Source organism: Delphinus delphis, chromosome 12 (genome assembly GCF_949987515.2).
Source record: "Delphinus delphis chromosome 12, mDelDel1.2, whole genome shotgun sequence".
Lineage (NCBI taxonomy): Eukaryota > Metazoa > Chordata > Mammalia > Artiodactyla > Delphinidae > Delphinus > Delphinus delphis.
This window is the reverse complement of record NC_082694.2, coordinates 78,930,825-78,947,993: the sequence shown is the minus strand read 5'-3', so window position 1 is coordinate 78,947,993 and position 17,169 is coordinate 78,930,825. Positions and strand designations below refer to the sequence as shown.

Sequence of the window (17,169 nt, the reverse complement as noted above, 5' to 3'; positions counted from 1 at the left end):
AACTCTATGCCAATAAAATGGACAACCTGGAAGAAATGGAAAAATTGTTAGAAAGGTATAACCTTCCAAGACTGAACCAGGAAGAAATAGAAAATATGAGCAGAACAATCACAAGCACTGAAATTGAGACTGTGATTAAAAATCTTCCAACAAACAAAAGCCCAGGACCAGATGGCTTCACAGGTGAATTCTATCAAACATTTAGAGAAGAACTAAACAGCTATCCTTCTCTTACTCTTCCAAAATATAGCAGAGGGAGGAACACTCCCAAACTCATTCTAGGAGGCCACCATCACCCTGATACCAAAACCAGACAAAGATACTACAAAAAAAGAAAATTACAGACCAATATCACCGATGAATACAGATGCAAAAATCCTCAACAAAATACTAGCAAACAGAAACCAACAACACATTAAAAGGATCATATACCATGATCAAGTGGGATTTATCCCAGGGATGCAAGGATTCTTCAATATATGCAAATCAATCATTGTGATACACCATATTAACAAACTGAAGAATAAAAACCATATGATCATCTCAATAGATGCAGAAAAAGCTTTTGACAAAATTCAACACGAATTTATGACAAAAACCCTCCAGAAAGTGGGCATAGAGGGAACCTACCTCAACATAATAAAGGCCATATATGACAAACCCACAGCAAACATCATTCTCAGTAGTGAAAAACTGAAATCATTTCCTCTAAGATCAGGAAGAAGACAAGCATGTCCACTCTCACCACTATTATTCAACATAGTTTTGGAAGTCCTAGCCAAGGCAATCAGAGAAGAAAAAGAAATAAAAGGAATACATATTGGAAAAGAAGTAAAACTGTCACTGTTTGCACATGACATGATACTATACATAGAGAATCCTAAAGATGCCACCAGAAAACTACTAGAGCTAATCAATGAATCTGGTAAAGTTGCAGGATACAAAATTAATGGACAGAAATCTCTTGCATTCCTATACACTAATGATGAAAAATCTGAAAGAGAAATTAAGGAAACAGTCCCATTTACCATTGCAACAAAAAGAATACCTAGGAATAAACCTACCTAGGGAGACAAAAGACCTGTATGCAGAAAACTATAAGACACTGATGAAAGAAATTAGAGATGATACAAACAAATGGAGAGATATACCATGTTCTTGGATTGGAAGAATCAATATTGTGAAAATGACTCTACTACCCAAAGCAATCTACAGATTCAGTGCAATCCCTAATAAATTACCAATGGCATTTTTTTCAGAACTAGAACAAAAAATCTTAAAATTTGTATGGAGACACAAAAGACCCCAAACAGCCAAAGCGGTCTTGAGGGAAAGAAATGGAGCAGGAGGAATCAGACTCCCTGACTTCAGACTATACTACAAAGCTACAGTAATCAAGACAATATGGTTCTGGCACAAAAACAGAAATACAGATCAATGGAACAGGATAGAAAGCCCAGAGATAAACCCACGCACCTATGCTCAACTAATCTATGACAAAGGAGGCAAAGATATACAACGGAGAAAAGACAATCTCTTCAATAAGTGGTACTGGGAAAACTGGACAGCTACATGTAAAAGAATGAAATTAGAACACTCCCTAACACCATACACAAAAATAAACTCAAAATGGATTAGAGACCTAAATGTAAGACCAGACACTATAAAACTCTTACAGGAAAACATAGGAAGAACACTCTTTAACATAAATCACAGCAAGATCTTTTTTGATCCACCTCCTAGAGCAATGGAAATAAAAACAAAAACAAACAAATGAGACCTAATGAAACTTAAAAGCTTTTGCAAAGCAAAGGAAACTAAAAACAAGACGAAAAGACAGCCCTCAGAATGGGAGAAAATATTTGCAAATGAAGCAAGTTACAAAGGATTAATCTCCAAAATATATAAACAGCTCATGCAGCTCAGTATTAAAAAAACAAACAACCCAATCCAAAAATGGGCAGAAGACCTAAATAGGCATTTCTCCAAAGAAGATATACAGATGGCCAAGAAGCACATGAAAAGCTGCTCAACATTACTAATTATTAGAGAAATGCAAATCAAAAGTACAATGAGGTATCACCTCACACCAGTTAGAATGGGCATCATCAGAAAATCTACAAACAACAAATGCTGGAGAGGGTGTGGAAAAAAGCGAACCCTCTTGCACTGTTGGTAGGAACGTAAATTGATACAGCCACTATGGAGGTTCCTTAAAAAACTAAAAATAGAACTACCATGTGACCCAGCAATCCCACTACTGGGCATATACCCAGAGAAAACCATAATTCAGAAGGACACATGCACCCCAATGTTCACTGCAGCACTATTTACAATAGCCAGGACATGGAAGCAACCGAAATGCCCATCGACAGACGAATGGATAAAGAAGACGTCAGCCATAAAAAGGAACGAAGTTGGGTCATTTGTAGAGACGTGGATGGACCTAGAGACTGTCATACAGAGTGAAGAAAGTCAGAAAGAGAAAAACAAATATCGTATATTAACACATATATTTGGAACCTAGAAAAACGGTACAGATGAACCGGTTTGCAGGGCAGAAATTGAGACACAGATGTAGAGAACAAACGTATGGACACCAAGCAGGGAAGGTGGCGGGGGGTTGTGGTGGTGGTGGGATGAATTGGGAGATTGGGATTGATATGTAGACACTAATATGTATAAAATGGATAACTAATAAGAACCTGCTGTTTAAAAAAATAAATAAAATAAAATTCAAAAAAAAAGTTTATGAGATGCTTTCACAAGACGTATAACTTAATCAAGGTAATTCTCTGAAGAAGGACACAGTGCTACACATAAAGTAAGTGAACGAAGCTCAGACTTGCCTACGGTGGTTCAATTCACCGGTCAGCGCACCTGGGCGCACGCCGTCTTAACCGCACAGCTTAGAAACGGCCAGCGTTCAATAAATGTTTGTAGAATTTGCTCTTTCCTTAGCATCAAGCTATCATATGTAAACGTATTTAACTTAAAGGAAAGAAAACTGACCTCAGATAAAAAAGCATTAATCAAAGGCAACTGCTTCATTGCAGAATAACCTAAATAAAGAAAAGTTTACCCTTTCCAATGTCTCAGCTTAAAAGTTTTCATAAAGTCACCTTTACTTCTATCCACATCTTTCCAGAACCAACCTGCCATCATCTGCTCCTTTCCCTATGGCTAGAAGAGCCTCCAGGTCTGTGCCTTTTAATCCATATTGAAGCAGTTCTTTTGCAGCATCTACATTTTCAGGAACTCTTTCCAAGCACTCATGAAGAACCCAGGATCGTTTCTTTATTTTACTCTGGATATAGAGAAAATTTAAAAACAGAGGCATTAAAGAAACCATGATATCTGAGAGCACCTGAAAACTGCCTTCTAGAATTATAAAGCTATACGTAAGAGAGTAGAGCTACCTGAAACCTTGGCCACAAGCAGCTGCTAGAGCATCTCAACATTAAAGAGCTACTTTCCTAACAGTGCCTAGGACTGGGTAGAGGGCATGTGATTCCAACTGCTTTCTTTCTTCGTCTAATGAAACACACTGAAACACAAAGTTCAGTACTCTTTTTTGGAAACATAAAAAGCTCTTTCCAAACTTCTTAGTTGCTCTTTAGTTTGCGCTTGGGCTATATAGAATAGTAGAAAATAAAGAAGTAAGGCAAGATTTATCTTCTTGTAACAAACATGTTTAACTTTGAAACAAAACTAATGAGGCATACATAGTACATTAAGGTTTTGTATTTACTTGACCATGAGATGTACTCCAAAGCACAGATGATAATTTAATCATAAAAAGTCATGGTATGTTGTTCCTTGGAAAGACGAAGGGCCCATATGTACTTCCCTCCCAACAGCTTCCTCTGACTCCATTCAAAATTCCTGACTTGCCCTCTTCCTAGAAAGAGCCCTTGTGGATCCAAATTTAGGGTAAAATCTGATTCATACCCTACACATTCCTTCATATCAATTCTTTCCTGAAATGTCTCTGAACTCACATCCCCTTCTCCACATCTATGGCCTCTGTATCAGTCCATGTCATTGACACGTAACAAGTGGGACAGTGCAGGAGTCTCTTGCCTTTGGCAAGGTTTCCCACCTGATCCCAAAGCAATGTATCTTTCTAATCAATATGCCCCAATGTTCACCATCATGGAATCTCAGATCCAACAGACTGGTTTCCTTACAGAGCCATTCACCCAGGAACTATTTACTGAGTACTTTTTGTGTGCCAAGAAAATAGAGCAATGAATAAGCCAGGTTTAGTCACTGGCCTCATGAGTCATGCTCATTTTCTTTTAATTTGCTCACACCACTTGTCCCATTAAGAATGCCTTCCTCTCTTCTAGCTCTACTCTGAATCCTTTCAAATCCCTGCCCAAAACATCTTCACTATATGAAGACTTCCATAACCAGAGTCTATAATGATTGCTACCTTCACTGGGTTCCCACAGCATTTGTCCGCAATCTTCTTGTATGGTCATTTCTATAATGAAGGCATAAAGCTTGTCTTCTCGGTAAGATTATAAGCTCCCTAAAAGCGAAGGCCATATTTATGCCACTCCTGTACCCCTTTCATTCCTGGCATAGTGCTTTTACTCTTCACTGCCTATTTATTTTGCTGAATTAAGTATTTCCCCCAATAAAAAATGTACATAATTTGTCTCTCCTAACATTTGTCAGCTCCTTCAGAGACCAAATCTGCTTTCTACTGTGTTACAGAAAAGGCCGTTAAGTGGATATACATGAACTCATGAGCTCACTGTCCTGAGTCACAAAAGAAAGAAAGATAATATAGGTTTGCTGTTCTGATATTCTAAAGAAAATACAAGCAACTTTGTCTTCTTCCTTTATTTCATGATCTTTCATGCTCTCTCAACTCTGATATCTTGCTTGTATTAACAGTTCATCTTCCCGTTGGGTTGAAGCATCAGCTTCTTACACACAACTTTTTCAGATTATGTTTTTATTTATTTTTAATTACTCATGTACATGAATTTTTAGGGAAAACAACTACCATGAAAATTTCCCAACACTTCTTAGAATATTCCTAAATGAAAAGGTATTTGCCTTCCTAAATGTCACATGAGAAGTCAGCACCTTCTAAAAATAGGTATGAGTCCAACTACTTCCTTACAAAGGTGCCAATGATTCAAATAAACAGCCAACGTAGTAACTCTAACTGTGGCAGCACATAGCAGGAAGGATTTAACTGTAGGATTTAAGCAAAAAGGGGGTATTTGGCAAGTTTGATATGACAGTTATCTATTTATTGCCTCTCAGCCTCAAAAGCACTCTTCAGAGCCAGCTATGGGATAAAGAGCCTTTCCTATTTGCGGCTGACACGATATTAAGCTTTGTCAACAGAGGGCGCTGCAGGCCACTGCAGAGGAAGAGGCTCTGGTCTCTAGTCCACGTGTGCGCTGGTTCTTGCTCCTGTCTTGGCAATGCCCACAGGCGACACCTGGTGGTGCTTACTTCCCCCCCCCTCCTTTGGAAGACAACTTCCCACTTAGTGTCAGCTGCACTCCCATGGACAGATTCCTCCCCAGTGAATCCTCCCAGACACCTGAAGGGGAAGCTCCCTAAACTAGGCTTGCCTACACTCCAGGGGGAATATTTTCTTTTCAGTCCTGGCCACGGTTCCTTATCTACCAGCCTTCATGCTGGTGGGGGGCTCCCTACTTACCAGCCCCTGGGGTTTTCCGACCCCCCAACCTCAGTTCACGGCCACCCTAGCCACAGGCATCCAGCTGGCCCATCCATCCCACCTTTCCCTGCCCGCCAGCCTTGGCTACTGTGGACCAGCCGTGGCCTCAGGCATTCCAGCGAACTGCTCGTCCGTCCAATGTGCTGCAACCACTCCTTTTCCCATGAAGCCTGAATCCCAGCCCAGGGGGAGCCCTCCCTTCCGAGTCTGTTCTCTCCTTGGGTGCATGCCGTTCAGCCCCAGGGTATTCCTTAGAGTTCTCTTTGCCCTCATATAGTAAATCTCTTGTTGCTAGAAAATATTAATTCTCCATATTAAAACTGTTCCTGTTCAAATTACTGTGTGGTCCCTGGCTTCTGACAGGACCCTGACTGATGGAGGTGAACAGAGGTTAACTGAGGTAGACGAAGGGAAAGGATTAGGCCCAGACCAGGCAGTTGGCTGGTTTATCAGTGAATATTTGGTCACATGTCTTCTGCACCAACATCTAGCTGCAGGGCCGACAGAACCTGATAAGATAATTTTTCAAGGTAGAATAAAACACTTCATATAGAAAAGTCAGCAGTGAAAAGTACTCCAACATGAAGCCCTACAGCCAAAAGTTTTTCCATAAGTTTGAATTTTACTGCATGTTCCCCAAAATCTTAAACATACCAAGTAATTCTGAATTGAAGCAATGTTGACAGCTGACTTCCTCCACTGCCTCTGATACACCAGGTCAGTATCCAGGCCGTAGGTCTGAGCCAGAGACAAGGCTTCTTCATACTCTTCACTTTCGATCTTTGGACAAGGAAATGGAACACGAATGTGACATTACCGAGCAGTCTGCGTGTCAAAATGATGACAGAATGAACGATGATAGCGTAGGTCACTCCTAACCACCTTCATGTGCACTGCGGCCCCAGAAGCTCACGAACATGACAAGGGGCGGATTGATCAAGTATTTCTTTTAAGCGCTTTAACAGAAAGATGGGAAACAGAGGTGAAATACCCATGGTTATAAAGTAAAATGGCAAAACCAGGACCAGCAGGGCGGCCCGACTCCCCCTCCAGGACTCCGCTTGTGACAGTGCAGCACAGACACGTGGAATACTCAGTGTTGATCAAATCTGCTTCCCAAGCAAACCCCAGACTAGAAAGCAAGTCTGCAGTTCTTCCCTCATCTGCTGCAGTCTGAGGAGACGGCTGTACTTCAACACAGAGGAAGTGAGAGCTGAAGGCCACACGAAGTGGAGCGAAAACCTGGGCGGAGCCAAGCGGACAATCGGTCCACAGGAACTCACCTCCCACCCACGGCTCTGACTGTGACTGCGCAGGCGCAAAGACCAGCATTATTCTCAGCAGCTTTACCATACTGACACAGCTAAGACGTCAACGATAATAACAATCCCTCTTTAAATTTCTTCCTTTATTCAAAAAAAAAGTTTTTTCTCAATAGAGGCAAATCACATCTGATGCTGTGACCATGGATAGTAAGGGGACACCCTCACCTTCCTCTGGTAGAGCTCCTCTGGGGTCGTAGACCGCAGGCTCACCAGGCGGTAGTTCTTAGTAATGGTTCGCGGGCGTTTCCGGGCTGGTGCGAAGCGCTCCATCTCGGTCACTAAGTACAAGCCCTGTTTTATATAACCAAAGTAGCGAGCCTTGGCAGATGTTTCCTGATCGGAATCCGAATCCTCTTCTCCTTCACCTTCTTCTCCCGCCCTCGTCTCCAAACGAGATCGTTTGGGGGCAAGTTTAATCTCGCACTGAATTGAAAAAGGAGATGTTAAGTGAATAGTGAGGAACTAAAGATAAGTTTTTAGAGCTAATGAGAAAAATATTTTTAATTCTACTCTGGTTTGACTCATTACATCAGCCGTAAGAATGGAATTCAAAGAAACCCAACAACAAATGCTATATATTTACATCAATAGCTCCAGAAATAAGCACAGAAGTTATTGGCTCCAAATCTCTAAAACTAAAGCCTGTTTTAATAACAGGTCATTAATACGGTCTTGTAAAATATATACCTGGTAATTACTTTAGGGAAATAAAGGAGTTGAGAATGTTAATTTCTTTCTTTTTGATATTTTTGTACCTGCTGTGAAAAGACGATTTTTTCCATCTATTTAGCAACATGAACCTGAAGGTATTTATTTGCTTTATCAAGCATAGCTCCCCAGCTTTTAAACAATGTCTTCACAAAGTTCTGAGTCTGAAGGCTGCCTGTTAACGATAACTTTCATTCCAGACCTAACACAGCTGCCTTCGATTTTAAGCCCTGGTTCTCTTTAAAGCACATCTTTAGACTCAGTACCAAACTTAAGGGGAGAAGACATTTGTCAGTCTGCACTGAAGTGAAGGCTATTGAAGGCCATTACCTTGAAACACTTAAAATAATTTTAAATGACCAAAACATAACTTTAAAATATTAGCCTCTTTTCAAAATTTTTGTCATGATAAACAAGTTTTTCTTAATAAAAGAACCAAAAGTTTTAAGCTGTCATATTTCATAGGAATAGGTTAAAGACTGCATTTCTTAGGTAGTGATATTATTTATATTTTTAAGATAACTAATCCAGGAAAAAGAAAAAAGCTATCATGTCAATGAGGAAGAAATGCTTTACAGAGAGCAAAATGACTCTAAATGTTCTTCATTCTTATACAAATGCACTTTTTTAAATTGTCTAAACAATAGATCTTTTTTATTCTGCACTCAAGTTCTGATTCCAATAACAAATTTTTCTTTTTAAAGACAAGATTAAACAATGGGATAACCAAAATTAAAATCAGATATTTAGGTTTTGGGGGTAATAAATGTTTACTCTCAAACACACTGATTGCTTTAAAAGGGAAAGCATTACCTCCAAAATCAAAAATCCCCCATCATGGGTAGCAGTGACTTGAGGGGATGGTTCAAACCATTCACAGGATTTTCCCAGTAAATTCTTCAAAGTTTTCACCGACGAAACAGTCAAAGCACCAGAGCAGCGAGCCAAAATCACTGCACTGTTCACCCACCAATTCACATCTATCAGTGGGTAAAAGGACTCTTTATCTAATGGGGGGGAAAGTAAATCAATACAAATCCATCCATCAATGTGGTTTAAATACAACACACTTAGTCCAATAATCAATTTTAAAACCATGTGAGTCCTAAAGGTATGACAAATAATAAGAAAAATTAAAATGTAAGTCACCACTCAGATTTTTACTCAAGTAGAAGATACAAAATGGTAATTTATTTAATGAACATCTGAATGCCAACAATTTGCCGAAGTCCAAAGTTCTAAGGATGCAGAGGTAAATATATTAAGGTCTTTCTGCTCAAAAAATGAAAAATATTCAGAGATATGTCACCATTTTCAACATATAAAAAAAAGGTAGGTGTGTACTGAGAAATGGCAGACTCAGGAAGAACTCTGACCTTCCTCTGGAGCAGGTCCTAAGATCCTCATGTGAGAGGTACCTTTTTTTATATCTGGAGGAAAGGAGCATCCTTATCTCCAAAGACGGAGGGAAGCCAAGAAAAATGGAAACAAACAGGCCTTGCTAAGTTCCTCCCAGTTTACTACCCTGAGCTCAGACCCTTTTGTCTCTCATGTCTTTCTACAACTTTCCACTCTTCACCCAACCTAGTATAAAACTGATCAGGTGTAACTGTTCCTCAGGTCTTCATTTCCTTATGAAGGCTCCTGTGTCCCTAAAACATATTAAGTAAACGTGTATGTTTTTTCTTTTTGTTGGTCCAATTTACTGGGTCTCAGCTGGAGAATCTAGTAGGGTAGTAGGAAAAAGAACTTTTTCCTCCTCTATACTTGCAACTAATCAGAAAGAGGAAAACATATTCAAGACCAGTAAGGAATTGCAGGGGTTGGGGGAGGGTGGATAGAACTGAACTGTGGTTCACCAAATTGAGGCATTCAAAAGGAAATGGCATGATATTTTCTGTAATTTTATTGCCCTTTTATACCACTTGTTCCACTAAGGATCTGACGAGGTTTAAAGGTAATACATACAAAGTACACCATAAATTTTAAAATATATGTAAACATTTGACTAAGGAGATAGAGATTTTAAAATAGGAGGTCAATGGAATTCCCTGGCAGTTCCGCAGTTAGGACTGGGCACTTTCACTGCCGTGGGCACAAGTTCGATCCCTGGTTGAGGAACGAAGATCCCAGAAGCCGCGCAGCACGGCCAAATTAAAAATAAAATAAAATAGGAGGTTAACTCCATGAGAATAACTCATTATTTTAATTAAAAAACAAAAACCATGAAAACTCAACATTTTCTTCTGATTTACGCCTAAAGCAATCTATATAAGTAAGGAATTCCAAGAAAACATGAAAAGCAGTGTTCCTAGGCTTACAGCTTAATGTAATGCGGGATGGAAAGGAGCAAATCATTTAAATATGCAGCCAACCTTCTAATTTGACAAATTATATTTTTTCTCAGAAATTTTTTTCTGAATGAGTATTTCGGATGATTAACAAAAGCGAATACGTGAACATGACACGTGATATTAACAAATCAATACTTTCAGGGTCTTTAAATGTGAATTAAAAGCATAATTTAATAAAGATTTTGAACCTTGTAACTATCACTAATTTCATAGGAGATACTTAAAAATTCAGCAGTGTTTAACTTGGGGAGTTTCACCTGAAGAAAAAGGAACCAATTACTCAAAGTAACTCTTAATATTTTAATTTTTGTTTTTAATTTTAATCTACCAATTAAATAATCACTATTGCTTTTAATTAAATGTAAATACTGGGTTTCTTTTCTATTTATAAAAGTAATACATGCTCACCGCTAAAAAAAAAAAAATGCTTATATATGGAGATGTATGAAAAGAAAGAGAAGGTCCCTCCAACCTCTCATTACCTACCAACTACCACACTGGCGCCCCGGCCCCAAAGATAACCACTCAGAGTCTACCCTTTGAGGAATCCCTTTCTGCTATCCCCTCCATGCTCATTTACAAAGTAGCACACTTACGAGCTTTGAACTCAGTGTGCCAACTCCACGCTGGCCTGTGGAGGGAGAGCCATGCTGCATGCCACAGGCTCCGCCTCAGCCTTGGGAAAACTCAAAATATTAACACCTGACGGTCAGAAAGCTGGATCTGTTGCCTTGTCCCCGTGCTATGAAATCTTGGTGCTCCTTCCAAAGTGAAGCAGAAGTTATCTAGAGACTTTTTTATATGTAGGGTAGCCGAATATGCCACCCCAAAAGGTGCCACTGTGGCATAATGATTATTTTGGGCTAGAGGCCACTGAGAAGAAGCAGACACAAGAAAAGCTCCCTGCCCTCTACCTATTTGCATAAAAGTAGGACATAAATTTACAAAGTTGTTCCCCTCTCTGCTCTCTACCACGAAGGACAAGAGTTCATCACTGGAGACAAATTTAGACCCTTATGAGCCCAGAGATAGCAGCGAAGGAATCTACACAACTCACTACTGCTTATCTTCCATTACTTTCCCCACATACTTGCCTTCCCACAATTTGCCACTCCTAGAAACTCCAACTGCTTTTCCTTTGTCTTGTCACTTCCCTAAAAATTGACTGTTTCTTTGTTTAGATGCTGTATAAGCACAATTTCCAACCATCCCTCGGAGTTACTCATCCCTGGGTACCCCCGTGTATAAACTCAGTGTACATGCTAATAAACTTCTGCTTGCTTTTCTCTTATTAATCTGTCTTTTGTCAATCTAATTTTACAGATCCCCAGCCAGAGAACCTAGGATAGTAGAAAGAAAAGGAGTTTTCCCTCCCCTATATATATCATACCATCTAAAAAGCACCTTTATTAAACAACACGAGTCTCTTAAGGTTTTAATCATCATACATCATAAAACTCACCTTTGATTTTTTTTCTCTTCTCAGTAGAGAGTCTCCAATCAGGATTAAGGTCATCATAGCCTGGCTGAATTTGAAAAACAGGACATAAATTCTTGGATCAACAAGGTAAGAAAATTATGAGAACATCACCAAGAACTTTGGATTTTTTTTTTTAACAAAACACAGAAATGTTGCTTTCCTTTCATCTCTTAGTTACACCTAGCTGAAATCTATTCCTCTCCAAGATCTTGAAAAGCAATTGTTCTTATACCTAAGATGTGCATGTGCAAGTACTGTGACTCAATTTAATGAAGAAAGTAGCGTGAATAAGAACCGTGATGGCAAGCATACAATCCATACAAATGAAAGCAGGACACACTAACAATTCTGCACGCACACACACACACACACGCGCACACACGCACACACGCACAACTGCACACTGGGAGAACAGCCATGCTGTTGTGAATGAAACACCAGCTTGGATGTAAGAGCTACCCTGCCGCTCGTAAGGCAAGCAACCCTCCAGGTCTCAGTTCCCACAGCTCTGAGGCTGGACTCCACAACTTCCGTGTCATCCCCAGTTCTAACTTTCTATGACTGAAAACCTATTGTACTAAGTCAAAAAATATAACCATGCAATCCTCAAATTCAATACATTCACAGTCTAATCTCATGGCAACACAATGCCCTGCCCACCTTTGTGAACGTCAGGACACACCACGATCTCTCAAGCATCACAAAACAACAGAGATTAAGCCACTGCCAGACATTTCCCAGGCCCACGTTAACTCCATAACCTCCAGAATCACAATAGTATGGGGGGAAAAAACAACAAAATATCAGTTGGGGGTTATCTGAAATCTTAAGCCTAAAAAAAGTGATGCTGTACTTATGTCAAAATGTGCTTTTTCACCTTATGCAACAGAATATGCATATATGTTTTATTACCAAGTTATCAGTTTATACATTACGGTATTAAAACTGATATTTCTTTCCATACCCTGAGAGAACTTTCTGCTCTCCACTACTATAAGTCGCCCAGAGCAGACCCTGGGAATAGAAGATATAATTCGTTAACTCTGTCAGAAAAAAGTTGCCATAAAAGGCTATTTATATACTAGGCAAAGAAATGGATTGTCCTTAAGTATAAAAAATTAAGTTTCAAAAAATTAGAATAAGGTACGTATTACTGAAAATAATCAACTAAATTAAAATCTTATTTGACCATTACAAGGCACCTTAGAAGTTTCAGTAGCTCCGAACCACCAGCTGCACCTCCACCAACAGCACCAGAGGTGTGCCAGCATTTGTTTACGTGATGCCATGTGTGCCCCCCCACGTACACTCTGGAGTACACAAGGAAAGTACGGGATAACACTTTAAAACTTTAAGCCCCACAAACAACAACAATTATGATTCAGCCTTGGGTAAATTTAAGGACGTCTAGATTACAAAGAAATTTAACAAGAACTCTTGAGAAAAGAATGTAAAAAGAAGTCCTCTCATTGGCATAAGCACTTTGAGAATTCAAAGTGTGCTTGTCTTCATCCAAGTCAACGATGAGCAAGAGGACCATGAACAAGCGGTACTAGTCTAGTAGAGCCAATCTCCACACTCTGGGACTAGACTGTTCCATGTAGATTGCTTAAATAATGGGTATCTCTTGTGAAACCAATTTTAAACCCAAGGTGAAGATTTGTTCCTCTGTATTCAGGACTGTTAGTCATCCTTGTACTCCCACGTCTATCAGTGCCCACCCCTGTCACAGTAGTAAAATGCTGAATGAGGGAATGAACTAATTAATCCTTTGAATCACTGAGCTCTAAGTAGAATGTCTAAGCTATAGAAAAATTAGTTGACATAGTACAAATATTCCTACACCTTCTCAAAAGTGTGGTTTCTTCTGCTATTTGGTCAATGAATACTGTGCACTTACACTATGAAAGAAAAAAGAAAAAAAAATCAGACATTATATGCCCTCTACTCAAGCACACAGATGGCTGAGAAATGGGTACAACTAACTATAACCAAAGGTCAAATTCGATAACTGCCCAAAAAAGAGGTATAGATAGAAGTGCTAAGGGTCTTCAAAGGATCAGGAGATCATTTTGGATATGGGCTTGAGAAAGATGAAGGGAGTTCAAGAGGATCAAAGAAAGCCTGATGGTGTTATATATGTTTATGGCTGGATAAGACCTGGATGTGGAAAATGGGTGGAGGACAACGTTCCAGTGGGAGACCACAGTGTGCACAGAAGGACACAGGTAGGGAAAGACTAAGCTTATTCAGGAAAAAAAAGTAGGCCAGGGGCTTCCCTGATGGCACAGTGGTTGAGAGTCTGCCTGCCGATGCAGGGGACGCGGGTTCGTGCCCTGGTCTGGGAAGATCCCACATGACGCGGAGCGGCTGGGCCCGTGAGCCATGGCCGCTGAGCCTGCGCGTCTGGAGCCTGTGCTCCGCAACGGGAGAGGCCACAACAGTGAGAGGCCCGTGTACCGGGGGGGGAAAAAAAAAATGTAGGCCAAAGTACGGGACTACAACGCATCATATTCTAATTATATGCATTTTTGTTTGTTTTAGGGTTTGGCGGGGGAGGAGAGGATTAATGAAATCTTTTTTTTTCATTGTGGTGAAATTAACATAAAATTAACCATTTTTAAATGAATAATTCAGTGGTACTGAGTACATTCACAATGTCTGCCACCTCCATCTAGTTCCAAAACATTTTTACCCCTTCAAAATAAAGCTTAGGCATTAAGCAGTTACCCCCTTTCCCCTTTCCCCAGCCACAGCCACCACCAATGTGCCCTCGATCTCTGTGGATTTACCTATTCTGGGTATTTTGTACAAATGAATTCAAACCACCTTTTGTGTCTGGCTTCTTTCACTTATCATAATGTTCTCAAGGGCCATCCGAGTTGTGGCATGGATTGGTAGTTCGTTCCTTTTTTATGGCTGCATAATATTCTATCGCAAGTATATACCACAATTTGTCCATCCTTCTGTTAGCAGACATTTGGGTTGTTTCACAGCAGCCGTATGTGAACGTACTTGTTTGACTACCTGTTTTAAATTCTTTGGGGTATATACCTGTCTGTACTTTTGTCTTAGAAGTACACAGCAATTCAGTCTATATATCTGAACTAAGCGTTCAACTTCACAATATGTGGGAGTTTGATGAAATTATCTGTACAGTATATTTAAGAAAGAAGCCCAAACAAAATCCCAAACTTACCTCTGCCTCAGGCAGAGGTGGCCTGCCAGACCAGCAACCTGACAGCTTGTCCCTTGCTGCTTTCTATACTGACATTCCCACTGCTCCCCTTATACTATTCAAACTGGCGCCAACTTACCACCCTTCAGAGCCAAGGACTCTGTGAGGAGAACCATGATCTGGCTGTGCTTTATGACATCTGATTCAAACGCTGCAGGCTGCTACTTTGAAGACAGGATCACCAAGCTCCCAAGACCCCCACGAAAGCGGGGGGTGGGGGGTACTCAGTCCCAGTACTATGTTGATATATCCTGAGCAGCAGCCTCCATGCCACTCCTCTCTGCATGACGTGCTACCGTATGTCTGAAAACAGCCTCAGGTGCCCTCACTTTACAGGGCAGCAGTAGCCTAGAGGAGGATGTCCTAAGGATACAGTTACAGATTTTGTTCAGAGAGGCTATTATGGCTAAAGCACACAGCTTACATCTGTTTTCTTCAGATTTAAGGATTTTATTTGCTGACTCTTCTTTTTCTTTTTTTACAGCTGGAAGCTAAATATAACAAAGACCTTGTTGCCAACAGCATAAAATAAACCTTTAAATGTTTATTCATTCCACAAACATTTATTATTAGTATCTAATACACCAAGTCCTTTGTTAGCTCTCAGGGAAGAAATGTATATTCAATTCAGCGCCTCCTCTCAAAGAGCTGACAGTCTAGTGAAGTTGTGAAAACACCTGTGGTTTAGATCACTATTAATGACATGAACTGTTATCTTCCCATTTATCCTTCACTGATTCATCCACTTAACAAAATTAGGCCAGTACCTACTATGTGTCAAAGAGAAAATACAATCAAATGGAAAAGGTTAGTTTTGTGTCTACTACATCCAAGTAAGTACAGATAAGCAATAAAGCTTCTTCAGAGAACAATTAAGGCCAAAAATGAGATGTAAATATATAAGCATAACATACGGGAAATGTTTGAAATGAAAATCAGTTTGGCAATTTTACTATATATTCCAAACATGAACAAAACTTAATACAGATTTCTAGCCAGATGGATTTTCATATTGATAATGAAAGCCAAAGTATTTAATCAACTAAAAACTGGATAGAAGTAAATCAGAATGGGCACTTGCAAACTATCTTTAATCATTAGATTCTACAGAGAAAATACTCACTCAAACAAAGCATATTATGAGAACTAATAAAGTAGCGTATTGCTTGAAGAAAGGCCCAGATGAGCTGAATTCACAATTGGGTAAAAGACTCTAAGTCTGTTTAGTGCAACAGAAACATTAGCTTTTTTCTCAGGCAATGTTTAAGGTAAAGTTATAAGCTAACTATACACTATATATTATATACTCTATTTTAAACTAATTGGCTTTCCGTTCATTCCCCAGAGTAGCCACAAAGAAATCCAAAGCCTGTCCTACCTGGCTGACCGAAGGTCACTTGATTAAACTGGACAAATGAGAAAAGAGCAGCTGTTTTAAGTGTTTTTCAGCTGTTTAAGAGTTCTTCAGTGATTTTCAGCCAGTGATGAATACGCAAAGTGACACCATACATTTGGTAAGTGACAATATTATACCTCTCGCTTATGAATATTTTCACATTCCCAGTGTCTCTACATAATGAACTGCACAACTCCAGGTGTCATTCGTATAAACCACACAGGCGATCTCTCCCTGTTTTCCATTAACATCTTAACTAGTACCCAATCTGCCCACTTGAAGTCAGTATTTCTAAATATAAGCACTGTAAGAAGATTCTCTGGAAAAAAGTCTTGACCTACGAAGTCAGAGGACCTGAGTCAAAATGGAACATTGATTCTAACATTTAGTGATCTAAGTTAATTTCTTTTAGCACTACTCCCATCTCTTAAAACAAGTATAAAAACATTTTTTACTTAACAGGGTTTTTTGTGAAGTAAATGAGAGAGATGAAAATTGCTGTTGATAGCCAAGCCTTACTATACAAACACTACTTATTCCCAACAATCCCCCTCCCCAAAACCACCAACTGAAGTAGGCACCATTCCTCTGAGCTTATCTTCTCATAATATTAACATGTTATTTTATTAATGTGTTTATAATTTCCCTTGCAAGACTATGAATGTCCTAAGGGCAAGGACTGTGACTTACTGCATTTTCTACTGTAGTACTTGGTAGAGATTCAAATACTTGAACTTTATTATTTTACGATAATTATTCTGAATAAAGTAACAACCTACCCTTGATAGCACTGTTACATGCAAGCTTTATAACATTTACTCTAATGCACTATTACTTTTATTTAAGTATAGTTTATGTACAATATTATATGTTACGGGTGTACAACATAGTGGTTCACAATTTTTAAAGGTTATACTCCACTTACAGTTATTATAAAATACTGGCTATACTCCCT

At 39.4% G+C, this 17,169-nt stretch overlaps 1 protein-coding gene across 2 annotated transcripts in view; it reads right to left on the bottom strand.

Moving 5' to 3' along the window:
• NBAS (NBAS subunit of NRZ tethering complex) overlaps positions 1-17,169 on the bottom strand; it is a 340,240-nt gene that overhangs the window by 254,110 nt on the left and 68,961 nt on the right. For both annotated transcript variants that reach the window (XM_060027072.1, XM_060027073.1), the window contains 5 exons: positions 11,563-11,626; positions 8,560-8,753; positions 7,204-7,461; positions 6,368-6,493; positions 3,156-3,307 (listed from right to left, as the gene is read on the bottom strand). In XM_060027072.1, coding sequence (XP_059883055.1) covers positions 3,156-3,307; positions 6,368-6,493; positions 7,204-7,461; positions 8,560-8,753; positions 11,563-11,626 — 794 coding nt within the window. The remainder of the gene's footprint in view (positions 1-3,155; positions 3,308-6,367; positions 6,494-7,203; positions 7,462-8,559; positions 8,754-11,562; positions 11,627-17,169) is intronic.